This window comes from Anomalospiza imberbis, chromosome 16 (assembly GCF_031753505.1).
Source record: "Anomalospiza imberbis isolate Cuckoo-Finch-1a 21T00152 chromosome 16, ASM3175350v1, whole genome shotgun sequence".
Classification (NCBI taxonomy): Eukaryota; Metazoa; Chordata; class Aves; order Passeriformes; family Viduidae; genus Anomalospiza; species Anomalospiza imberbis.
Window position 1 is genome coordinate 12140915 of NC_089696.1, and position 13016 is coordinate 12153930.

The 13016-nt window shown below is 42.3% G+C and overlaps 1 protein-coding gene across 8 annotated transcripts in view; it reads right to left on the minus strand.

Moving 5' to 3' along the window:
- The window catches only part of MAD1L1 (mitotic arrest deficient 1 like 1), a 348819-nt gene that overhangs the window by 240606 nt on the left and 95197 nt on the right, over window positions 1-13016 (minus strand). For 6 of the 8 annotated variants that reach the window (XM_068207072.1, XM_068207070.1, XM_068207071.1 and 3 more), the window contains one exon: window positions 6299-6443. The exons of 1 other annotated variant lie outside the window; for it this stretch is intronic. In XM_068207072.1, coding sequence (XP_068063173.1) covers window positions 6299-6443 — 145 coding nt within the window. Of the gene's footprint in view, window positions 1-743; window positions 937-6298; window positions 6444-13016 lie in introns of those variants that run through there. One more of the 8 variants, XM_068207076.1, reaches the window with a different exon arrangement.

Below are 13016 nucleotides of genomic sequence, written 5' to 3' on the forward strand. Positions count from 1 at the left end.
AGACAAATTAGAGGGTACAAACAGAGAGGGGAAAAAATCACTTTCAGACTCTGAGATCGAGAGATACTTGAAATCAGGTCAACAGATCCTAGCAGGCTGTTAGGTACGGAAGGTAAGAGCATGGTTTAAAGGTCCTCACAGTGCAGACTGCAAAATGATTAAGAAAGGTAAAGCAGACCAGCAATACACATGAAAAAAAAAATAAAATAAACAGGAAACATGTTGTCAGAACACATATTTGTGGAGCTGTCTAGCAGGGCACCTATTGCAGGCAAAAAGTGGTACAGCAAGTTACCTCCAACACTGCTAACTGTGGAGGCAGCTGCCTGAGCTCCAGGAGGTGGTTAAGTGGATCAGGACTAAGATGTGACACAGCAAGTAACTGGAAGAAGTTATTAAAAAAAAAAAAAAAAATTGGGTTATAGAGGAAATAAAACAAAAACAAACAAACTGAAAAACTGTGTTAAAATAACACCTCACACATTTCCCTGGAGCACTTTCCACCTCATACAAAAGCAAAATTTGATATTTCCTCAACTCCAACAAAAATGTCTATGGAAACAGTCATTACACTCCCAAATCCTGCTTTCTCCTCACAAAACTCAGCTCCCTTTATCCAGTAACCCAGACACTCCTGTGGAAATCACAAACATGAAGCCCAGCAACCACCCTGCATCAGACTGAACTCAGGAGCATTTGAGCACCAGCTCACAGGGCAGACAATTATTTATAAAAGCACCTACCTCACTTCTGACCTGTTGGTCTTCATTCTTTAAAAAAGACACCCTACAAGAGGAGTCTGTGAATTAAAATTGATGATGCTACTGGTTACTAAAGATTAAAATTCAGCAGTGACCTGTTCCCAGCCCCTGCACTCCACAGGCAGCAATCCTCTCTTTGCCTCTTTCCCACACCTGTTAATGATCTTCTGCCTCCTTCTGCTATTATCCTCCTCCACCCCCTATTACCAACCACCTTTGCTCTGAAATTGTTTAACTGATTAATATAATCAAGTTGAAATTAGAGAGACCTGTGCTCAATCTAAAAGGCTGCTGAGTCTCCTTCAAACACAGAGTGTCTTGTCTCCCTCTTCTCAAGGATGCAGGATGGTCTAAGGAAGCACTCACAAAACCTCCCTTGCTTAATCCCTGAAAAGGGAGACGTGGAATCACATTAAAAATGTATTTATTTGCCAGTCCTAAAAAGCAAGGTAACTTCCCTGAGTTTATAAAAACCCACAAAGGGGAGACACAGCGAGCAGAGGGAAAGGTTTGGCCAGGGTCAGGCTGACAGCACTTAACAACCAGGTGTGCAGCAGCAGCACAGCTGGGGATGCACCTGCAACAGCACTGCTGAAATGACAGCCACAGAATCATGACATGGATTGAGGGAAGGAAGGAGAGAGTGATAACAGCCAGGGAAATCACTGGATACTTGGGCTACTGCTCACAGCCCCGGGGAGCAGCTCAGAGCTGCCCCAAGGCCAACTGTGCTGCCTGGATGCAGAGCACAGCTCAGGGTGTGATGCCCAAAAGGTCTGCCACAAGGATCTGCCTGCCTGTTTCTAGTGCTGCTGAGTGCAATACTGCCTGCTGTATCTACAGCTTATTTTTCACATATCCCAGGAAAAGGGTTAATTCACCTTCTTTGCTGCACACCCAGAACTTTAAGCTTCTTCCTTGTGCTGTAAAATCATCTATCTACCTCCTCAGAAAAAACATCATGTAGGACCCAATACGACAGAGAAGCCATCAGCATTATTTAAAATCTTTACTGATTACAAAACAAAGCAGATGGCAAATCAAGTCATGAACTCTGCATCTGCCATGCTTAATGAACAGTTTAATTACCTAGTCCCATTTCTGATGCATTTTTGCCATTCTCAGCTCTGGGAGTCACTAATATACTTCACACTGACTGATATCTCCAGGAACATGTGGTATCAGCAGTCAGCTGGAGTTGGTTAATCAATACTTGTTTAATCTCTAACTTTTATGGTGATGGCCTAAATTATGTCTCAATAGAAACAGATTTCCCATCATATCACATGATCTGGTTGAGAGCCCAGGAAACAAAAGGGAATTTTTCAGTCTCTTCTCTGGGCAGCAGAGTACCCAAAGGCAGATAAGTGCACAGACAGGAAATAAACACAGTGAAACAACAACATCCAACACAAACAGCTCAGTTCAGTCATTGTGTTATGCCTTATATGAAAGCAAGGGCTGCCATTATGGCAGTGTGCATTCATAAAGCCCACAATTTCGGGAACAAATTAGACTAATTTGAAATAAATTACAAAAAGTAACTGAAGTTGGGCTTCCCATTCTGAGTTTTGAGCTTTCTGCAAAGGATCACGCCCTGGCTGCAAAAAGCAGGGCATTTTGTCTCTGGTCAAACTGCAGAGCTATGGGCTGATCCAATGCACTCTAGAGCTTCTTGCAGAAGCTCCTTCTGAGCACAGAAGGCGTCACTGCTTTCAGGAGTCACTGAACTGAACGTGTGCAGGGGAAGAGGCTCCAGGTCTGAATCCCGGCAGCAAGGGCTGATCACAGCCAGGTAAAATCACTCGAGGAGAGGAGGAGAGCCAACCCAACCTTTGGCCCTCCACATCAGAGGGCTTTGGGAGCTTTTGAGTGGGCCTTTATTGCTGTTCTCCAGCAACACTTCTGCTGCACAAGGCCCAGTTGTGCTCTCTGGAAGCTGCCCTCCTGAAATAAATAACCCGAGCTGGCTTTCCATGAAATACTGACTCAATCAGCTGCTTACACTCAGATAATGATTTTCAGAAATGGTTTTTCATTCTGGGAGGCCTCTATGTCATATACAATTTCCTAAGATATTCCAATTTTAGCCATTCAGTAGCAGAATTGACAGTTTTTAAAAAGCCCATTTCATAAACAAAACCAGGAGTTGTGTGCAAAACTCTCAGAAAAAGAAAAACACTCACAAGCTTAAGGAGGGCACAAAAGTCAAATACAAAACTGTGTGAGTAAACATGGCATTCAAAGCAAATACAGCAGTAAATCAAACAGGCAAAAGGGCAGAGGTGGACTAGGTGTTTCCCCAGCATTTCAGGTCTCTCTCAGCACTGCTGTATCACAAGTACCTCAGGTACTAAAGCAAAGATGAAAGCCTTTCCCAAAACTCTGAGCTAAGGAAAAGCAAAAAACATGACAGACAGCAAACCCAGCCAGGCAGATCTCTGAGAGAGAGTGTGAATCCATCCCTTCAAACATCAATTTCTGTTTCATCACCTTAAGTGAAAGGAGTGACACCCCAGGAGAAACCTTCCAGCCATCAATGTCGAAAGCCTCAGTGGTGTCCTAATCTAGCTTTATGTTTCATTGAAAACATGTAAATCAGAAAACTTCAGTCTGCCCTGATTTGCAAGGCCATGGGGGACTAAATGATCAACGAACATGTTCTGAAGAGCAGTTTGTGAGCAGGAATAATCAGGATGCAGCTCCTTCACCAGCCCACACCTCCCAGTGGGGCTGAACCACTGCAGTAACACTCAGAGACTGGAGAATGCTGTTCCAGTCTGCCAGGGAAGAGAGATTTGTAGGGGTGCACTGAAGTATCCCACACAGACAACTGTGTCACTTCCAAGCAGTAAACCAACTGGAAAGGCCCAAGTAAGATCAAGAAAGCCCAAAAGAAGCAAATGAGGCAAGGAAGGAAGCAATGGGCAGAGAGGTTAAATGCACTAGAATGGAAATACAAGAGCAGCCAAGACAGACAGAGACTGTGGCAAGTAGCAACTGAGCATGACTGACAAGTGAGACTGGCAGTCTGTAAAAGCCACAAAATATTGCTTCAATCTTGGGGAAAAAAAAAATCAGTAGCCATAGCAGTGAGAAGGAGTCAGACTAGCAAAGCAAGACCCTCTGAAGAGAGTACATTTACTACTGAAATACTTGGTCCTGCTGTTACCAAACAAAAAAGAACTTATTGTTTTCTATCAGTATTTTAAAACATATTCTAGGACTGAGACTTCCAGGTTCCAAACTGAGCCTAAGGAAAGGAAAACTGTTACAGCATTAAATTTGCACTGTTGAACACCTCTGACACCTTTCAGGCCTTGTTTGCTTAGCACACAGGATCCGACTCACTGCCCTAGCAGAGGGTCAAACATGCACAAATGCAGAAGTCATATTATCAAAAGCAATAGCATTTCAATCATATATATAATACTCTCCCCCAAATTAGATTTTCACAGTCCTATTTAACAAGACAAAGACTGAATAGAGAGAACTCATCTTTTCCATTCTCAAATTACATAAAAGCACACCACAGTACTGATGCTACTAATTAGATGATTAAATACCATTCTAGGTGATATGCTTTCAATGTAAAATAATTATTTTTGACAGGAAATGTATTTGCTCAATCTCATTTTAAATCACAATATCATACTTTTTTAATTAAATGAAATTCTTTCTTCTGATTTTGCATGAGAAGAGCAACCAGCAGGAGAAACAGTGCTGAGGATAGATTGTCCAAGTACCATAATGCATGTACTCCTTCACAAAGGACCCCAGCGTTCTCTGGATGGAATATAAATTTTCAGAGAACAGCAAAGTCTTTATTCCTTCAAAACAGGTCAGTTGAGGAACCACTGAGCACACCGAAAACCTCCCCTGTAAAAACCCAAGCTTATTTGCCATGGTCTGATGAAGAACACTTGCAATTTTTCCTCTGCTCCTCCTCAGGGGTAGCACAGCAAACAAAGCAAAGGTTTGTCTTTCCATATAAATCAGAGTACAATCCATCACATGACAAAGTGGTGCTCTGGTTTTGTCCCCTACTTAAAGAAAAGTAATGATATTTTTGTGTGCTATGACAAAAAGTGTTTCTCCTGAGGACTGGAAATAAGTTAACAAAGGGAATATTTTAGAAACCATCTGAGAAACTTCCTTCAGGCCTGAGCAGTCCAGCACAATATCAGACAGCTGAAAAGGTTATAAAGACAGGTTTTTTACAGGGCTCAGTATGCACCTGTGTCTTATCCAGCCATGGCAGTCCCAAACCAGAACACTACGGAGAGCTGCCTGCTGCTGAGGGGAGGAGAGGGCTGAGAGGAGATGCCTTTTCTGTTTCCATGGAGAGAGTTTGGTCCATCCACCCTGACTGCAGTGCCTGCCTCGGTGTGAGGCTGAAAGAACTGCTGTCATTTTCCTCTTTGCACTTCTGTGACTCTCCATGGCATCAAACTCTGCAGTCAGAAGATCTGATGGAATATCCTCTTGTATAGTGGCTGCTTCATGCTTCAAGAGCCCTGCTTACTGCACCATACATCACAGCTTCTTTGGCTCAACAATGACATGGGAATTACACTAAATTGGGTGCAGCGCAATTAAAATCGATCAAAATGCTTCAGTTGACACTGGAAATCAAAGTCTAAAGCTCAGGCACCACAGCAGCTCTTTTCCCTCCCGCCTCCCCACGTGGTGATGTGCCGGGCTCCCTCTCATGAGCTCTGACTACTGGAGTCTGACCTTCTGCACACACATAAGCTCATTTACGTGAGCAGCTTTATAACACCATGGAGATTGATCAGATGAGGGAAGTTTTGCAAGGAGTATTCTTGGAAAGTGAAGTAGCTCTCATTCTGGCTACAGCAAATTATTATTCCCTTTGTGGAAAGCGAGCTCTCAGAATTTAATATAAAATTTTCAATGCTCTGCAGACTTCAGAATTATTGTATAGAATTTCATCATGAGAGCACACCTGATACAGGATGATGCAGACCCCTTTGATATATTCTATAGAAAGAATCTTAAAACCTATTTTCAATTTACTGGTCTAGTGCTTGCCATTACATTTGAACAGACTTCCAGCGTAAGAGGAAGGCAAATCTCTTACTCCCTGTAAATTGTTTTTCCACAGGAACAGTTGACAAGGTGCTGCCACTTCGTTCTCTTTAGGAAAGGAGGCAATGCAGCCAAAGCCATAATAAATTCCCTTCAGTGGCTCAAAACACTCCAGCAACAACATGATTCAATTCTCTGCCCTCACAGAGATGCCAAGGCTCAGACGAAGTCACGTATCCTCAGCACAGCATGAGCCCAGCTGGGGGAACACGAGCACAGTTTTAGGAGGCACAGTTTTAGGTACTTCCAATCCAGTGAAGCCCTAAAGTCAGGTTTCATGCCTCCCACAGCACCCACTATGCAAAGACCCTGGAACATTTTCATAGCACCAGTTATAGAGGTGAACAAAGAAGAAATAGGAAGGATTGCAGCTGGCAGAAAGAATTAAGGACATGGGCTGTTCCAAACACGGTCTGAGAACTCACCTTGGTGAGGAGCACCACGCGTTTCTGCAGCCGCCTGACCAGCGCTTCCTGGTGCTCCCGTTTCTTCTTCTCATCCAAGAGCTGGCTCTGAACACACAGGATTTCCTCCTGCAGCTGCTGCCGGGCCTTCTCCAGCATTCGGGCACTGAGAGAGATAAGACAGACCTGTGAACTCCTGAGTGCTGCCTCTTGAGCATCAGAGAGGTCAGGAATGCCTCAGAGGAGAAGCACGACCATGACCGTGTCACCCTCATCTTACAGCTGCACCACTGGAAACTGGTGGCTGCAGTCTCATTATCAGCTGTTGTCAGAAAAAGATGTGAGGGAAGAACCAGCCCAGGGACAGCCTTCTTGTGCAGCATGAGACAGTTACTGGAACCTCACAGGTAGGAAGCATTTAAATAATTGCACATCTGTTTCAAAATCAATCCGTTTGCCTTTGAGAACGTGGCTTGTTTTCAACAAACAACATATGATCTTGGGTTCTACTGGATCTTTTCATTTTTTTCTAACAAAGGAGAAGAAAAAGTAGGTTTAATATTATCTGTTTTGACTGACAGTACTCAGCAAGTAATTACAGCCACACTACCTGCACACTGCTCTTGCCAACAACCTATACTGGAAGAGAAATGTCTTCTGAGAGCAGGTGATTAGCACTTCTTTTGAGATGTGGACATGATTCTCAATTAAACCATAACAGCCTGGCCCTCTTCTTCTCAGTTCTCGGTGCAGCACGCCATGGTGATGCACAATTATCTGTGAAGCTCTCCACGTGTGCCCTTCAGCCTCACAGTCTGTGCTGGGACACTGAAGGGCAGCTGCTCCAAGGCTCACATCAAGCAGCTCATCACACATCAACTGCTGGCAAAGCACTTGATCAATAACAAAATAAAAGTGGAATCGCTCCTGTGATTAAGAGTCAGTTCATGATTTAAATATGATGAGTTTATCCAAGACTGCACTAAGTATTTAATGAGTGAGCAGGACATGAAACGTAAGTATTGCACACAAGTCAAAAACCCTCAAGCAAGTGAGAAAGATCAAACTCAACATCTCCAGCTTAGTCAGGAACAGAAGAACTTTGTTTCTCTAATGCTAGAAACAGCACTGGAAAAATCATGAGTGCTTCCAAGGGGTCTTATTCATCATTATATCTGAAAGAAAATAAATAAAAGTGCTTTAAATAAAATAGCACTATTGTTAAGGTACTGTTTAAATAGATCCAAAAGGGAATACTTAAAGAACACTTCTAGCATAAATCCAGTACAACCTGTGCTGTCAGGTCACCAAATAGTATTTATTGAGAAATAAATGTAGGAATTCACAAAAATTCCAAAGCAGCTGTCTCCCTACCTCAAAATCCTTCTCTTTGAAAAAAGTATTTGTTTTAAAGCACTGGATGACTTAGAAACTTGTTTAAAGCTCCAGTTCAATTTGGAACCATTCACAGACCAATTTAATAACTGGGAACTGTGAATCTCTGCTGTATTCAGGTGGGAAGGTTCATCAAGAGGGCTTCACATCTGCATTTGAAACTGGATAATTGCATTACCAGGGCACCACTACTTCCTTGCACCTGTTTTAATTAATCATTTAAGAAGGGCACCTGCGCCAAGAGTAACATCTCTGGTGGTGGAACACGCCTGTGGGTCAGCCTACCAAGCTTGCCCTCAAAACAGGGCAGAAAGGATGGGTAATTCCTGGTAACCTCAATTTCTGCCTTAGGATTTATTACAGTTTGTTCAACAACATTCCTTGTTATGCATAGGGTAAATAAAAGTACAAAACCCTCATTAACTGTGGTATATGTGTTACAACAATTAAAATCACACTACACAAACCTTCCTCCAAATATCTTTTTATTTATCAAAGAACCCTTGTCCTGATTAGAGTCAGAACAAAAGAAAAAAATGCAAACATAAGATTAATTACCCTGAAACAGCAAAATTCTCACATTTGATTACTGCAAAACATTTTGATAAGGCAATGGAGCAATCTTTTTTCTTAATCTCCCAACATTGTGACTTATTTCTATAAATGTTGAGTGGACCGACAAATGATGATTGATTTGACATTCACCAAGAAAAATGAGATATGTGCTAGGTTTCCTTCCCAAAATAATGAAAAGTATTTGAGATTCACATCTCATGGAGAGCACAGACATTCAGCCACACACAAAACTTTCAAGCTAGGTTGGAAAACAACTGTTTTAAAACATGAGAGAAGGTGAGCAAAGGGAGACAAATGGGCAATTTCCTCAGCCACTGTATGGAAATAACACCTTCATCTGTTTATATTTCAGCCTCAGTACAAATGTGAGGTTAATGTACCTAAAATTCAAATGCCAGAAATGTGCCAGAAATGTCTCTGAAAGCGGGGACAATCCTCAAACTCCCTGAACTGACTGTTACCATAGGTTTCCTTGCTATGGGAGGTGTGAAATTCAACTTCCTCACAACTCTCCATACCATGCCAAAGTACATTACTGAGATCCTTTCTTCCTCTCTTTGGAGAGATTGATAATTCTTCCAGAAACTGCACCAAATACAGCATGAGCTGCTTCTATAAGGAAAAATCCAAAAGGAAAGTGCTATTTCTTATTGACACAAAACAGGATTTGCAAGTAGGTGCTCAGAAGCAAAAGCCTTTAAAGCCAGACTTGTGCACTCTTCTCCCACCCTGATGACACCTATGGCTTTTCAGAAGTAATTGCTCACTCAATATGAGCATTAAAAAATAAAATAAAAGCAGCACGAAGTTCTCCATTCAACATAAGCTTGGGAAAGTGGCATTTTAAGAAATCTTTGCAAGTTCAAAGTAAACCTTTTAAGCCTTAAAGAGGAAAAAGTCATTTCTGTTTATCAGCCTATTAATGTTCCTTGTTCCACATCCCAGTGAATGAGATGCCAACATATTTCTGTTCTGAGCTGTTTGAGACTCTTCATAATATTTTGCTCTTCCATTCTGTAATCCACTTTAATGCAATCTTAATGATAAAACTTCATTTTCCAGAATATACTTTGAAAGACTGAGAACAATGAGGGCACACAGTGAATACTGAAGCTATAAGATACATTTTAATAATCTCCTTCAAAAATGACAAAAGCAGCTGACAGCTGCCCCCCGCCCCTCGGTGATCCATAAATCATTATTTTAATCATTCCATCCTTTCAGTAGCCAAGTTACCACCTCAGTTACTAAAAAAATAAAAACCAAAAAACAACAGGGAAAGCAAACAGGATGCTAGAGCCAGTCTGTGTATGAAGCCAGGAGGAAAACAAGGGGTCCACAGCGACAATTAGAAGAGGAACACTGTCTGGGTCATGTTGTAGCTCAGCAGAAGATGAGACACGTGTACCTACCAGGACCAGCTGTCAGGAGGGAGAGCACATCAAAGAGAAAAGCAGAGTGTGATGGGAAGAGCAGTGAGGGAGCACAGGGGGAAAACACGGTGACAGTGCCAGCGCACACACCGGGCTGAAAAGAGAAACGCGCCGCAGCGATCAACATCCTCGTGTCAGAGTGCACAGAAAAGGGTTAATGCAGAAGCTAATGAGGCAAAAAGGAGCAGGGGAAATTGTTTTGTAGCAAGACATTTGGATGAAGGAACACCCGTTCCTGAAACTTGACAACTCGCAGGCATCTCAATGAATCCACATGTACACACATAAACCAGACTGGAAACTGATAAACAGAGGGCTGAACAAAAATGTTATTTTCATTCCAGTTCCTCCCCCACAGGTTTTCTGAACAAACACAAAGATATAAATAAAATCAGGGTAACTCCAGCATGTCTTTTTATTTTCCAGTGGATAGCAGCAGGACATCCCTACCTGTGCTCTCCCTCAAGGATTCTTCCAACCTCCAATTCTTGACACACCTTCCCCCCTCAGCCTCTGCCTAACCTGCCTCAGGACCATCCAGGATGGGAAATAAAAAGGAAAAACAGAAGGGAAAAGATGAAAACAGTTTGACTTAAATAGGGACAGAATACAGGAAAGAAAAGGTAATGCTTGGCAAAACAGAAAAATCTCCATCCGATGTTAGAAAGGGAAAAAACTGATCCATTACAAAAGGCTGCTGAAAAGACTGATTGGAGCTCTGAGAACACAGCTACAGACGGAGCTGCCTGAACTAGTTTAACATTTAAGGCAGGTAAACTAGTAAAACCACCATCAGGAAAGAGGAGAAGTGCTGCAAGTGTTTCAGCTCAAAACTCAGAGGTTTGGGTGCTAACTTTTACTCCAATAAGACTGGTATCTCTTTCTGCTTCCTTTCTTCTTCACAGACAGAATGGTGGCTATATGGAAGCAGTAGCACCCTGCCCTGCCCTCAGATCCTGCCCTGCTACTGGGACTGTGGGGGCCAACAGGTCTCTGTTATCTATTTGCTCACTATATCCAGAAAGAGAAATGATACAAAATAAGAACATCTTTAGTAGAAGTTAGCACAGGGGCTATATTTTATTTAAAGCTTTAAGTGTGCCTCACAGAGAGCCCTATGAAATACTGCTACACAAAATACTACATGAAACGGTCTACAGAGAGTTGGTGGGAAAGCACTCTTTCTTCTTGCTATTTATTTCTCCCAAGTCTTCAGCAAACATCTGCAAACTTTCTCTTGTATTTTCACACCTTGTATTTGCTCAAAGATCTTTTGTGTAACTCACCAGCACCAGGCTTCCATAAATCACAAATCATTCAAAAGTAAACAGATCATACATCATCTTGCTGCTAGACATACAAGGAAGATTCAAATCACAATGAATTTATAATGAGGGAACAACATAAAGAGAATTATTTTGCTAGTGTGGCCAGATGAAATGGGTAAGAAGCAGACAGACATTTGGAGCTTTATTGGTGCACTGACAATGTTTTATCTGTGAGACAGTATTTAATTTTACTCCCTAACCAGCAGCTTAACTATCAGGCTTGGAAACGCAGTTCCACCAAAGTGAGCAACTAGAGAAAAGAAATAACCCACATTTTCTGCCCCAGGCCCAGTACAATGGCCATAATTGACTGGCAGGAGTTAAGATTCACTGAAATAAATTCACATCAGGCACCCTGAGCTTCCTTCCACTCCAGGGTCAGCACACGGGGCTGTGCTGACAGCAGCGACCAGAGGAGCCCAGGCCAGGAACGTTTCCAAACACACAGGGCAGGGTGGCTCCACCTGGACAGACACTGAACCAGCCACTCGAGGAGAGAATCACTGCCACAGTCCTGAACATGCCTCCCATATCACCATCAAGATGAGGGTGAAAGCAGTGTCTTAACAAATGAGGAATGTCTGTGGTTTGTTTTGGTTTTATGTGGAAGCATCAACTGGTTCAGCATCCATTGCTGAATTTTGGAAGGAAAAAATATTTCAAGGGGGAGATAACTACAGGCATAAATGTCCTTTTCCTTCTAAACCTGAAGTGTAAATAAGGCCAAAACTTCTATTAAAGGCATTTATTTGGCAAATAAAACTTCTACTGGTATTTAAAAACCACTGAGCCCACACTGCTGGCTGTGCACTTACTACACTTGAAAATGCTGCTGCCTTCAGTGGCTGCAGGAAAACTTGTTCTGATAGCTGAATAAACAAAGTGATTAATATTAGCTTATGCAGACAAATCTTTAAGGGCATTTGGTATGTGCAGATGCTCATGGCTCTTGTTCTGAATCCACAACAAGTCAGACATCAGTTACACCCTGAGCAAATGGATTCCCTTTGCAGTGCTTGGAGAGAAGAAGGAAATGTTCTTAATAAAATGCAAGTAATTAAAAAGCAGGAGTTAAAACCAAGAGTCCTCTATGATGATTAACACAGCATATAGCCAGTACAGCATGTGTCATCTCTCCTTGTATCATCAACTGCATGTGGCACTTGGCAATTATGGAAGATGGACTATTTTAAAAGAGCATTCACTGGAAAGGATTTTCCACTCCCATTCTGAGATAAGAACAAGTTTAAGGTGCACTTTCCTACACTGCAGAGAAGAGAATGCCCACAGATGCCCTCTGAGCACAAACTGACCCACCACACCAAGACAAGAAGTTCACTGAACTGTTCACAATGCATTACAGGGAGCTGGGGAGGGAACATCTCCACTCCCAGTACTTCATCAGGAGTTGTGTTCATTTGGTCCATTCTGCAGCTCCTAATTTTGGCTCTCCTAACAACCCTGGCTAGTGAGGAAGGTCAGTCTGTGGATGATGCTGTCAGTAAGAGAGTATGTGGAAGATATTTGGCACCAGAAGACGCCAAATGTCTGCTCCCTTCCCTACCACCCCTCACCCAGATTGAGCATCCGGCACGAGAGAGTGAAATACTGGAGAAAGGGAACTGTCATAGCAGAGAGGAAAACAAACAAACAAGCCCCCAGAGAACAACCCCAAGGAAGAATTTAGAAAGGAAACCTTTTCTCCAGCCAGGATGCAAGCACCCTCTCTGCAGCTGGCTTAATTTACATCATCTAATTCAAATTTTAAATGCTCCAAAGTTATTACACATTTTTCTTTGAAAACAAAAATGACAACAACTGAAACAAAACTCTGAATGAGAAAACCCAAAGACTGAAATAATTACTAATCTAAACAGAGGCCTGTACATGGGCTGGTGAAGTCACTGGCCAGCTCTACTCAGTAATTTCTCTTCGTGTCGGCTCTGATGAGTTTTATATTTCTAACATTTCATCAATTTGAATCACTAAATTCAATTTGCATTCACA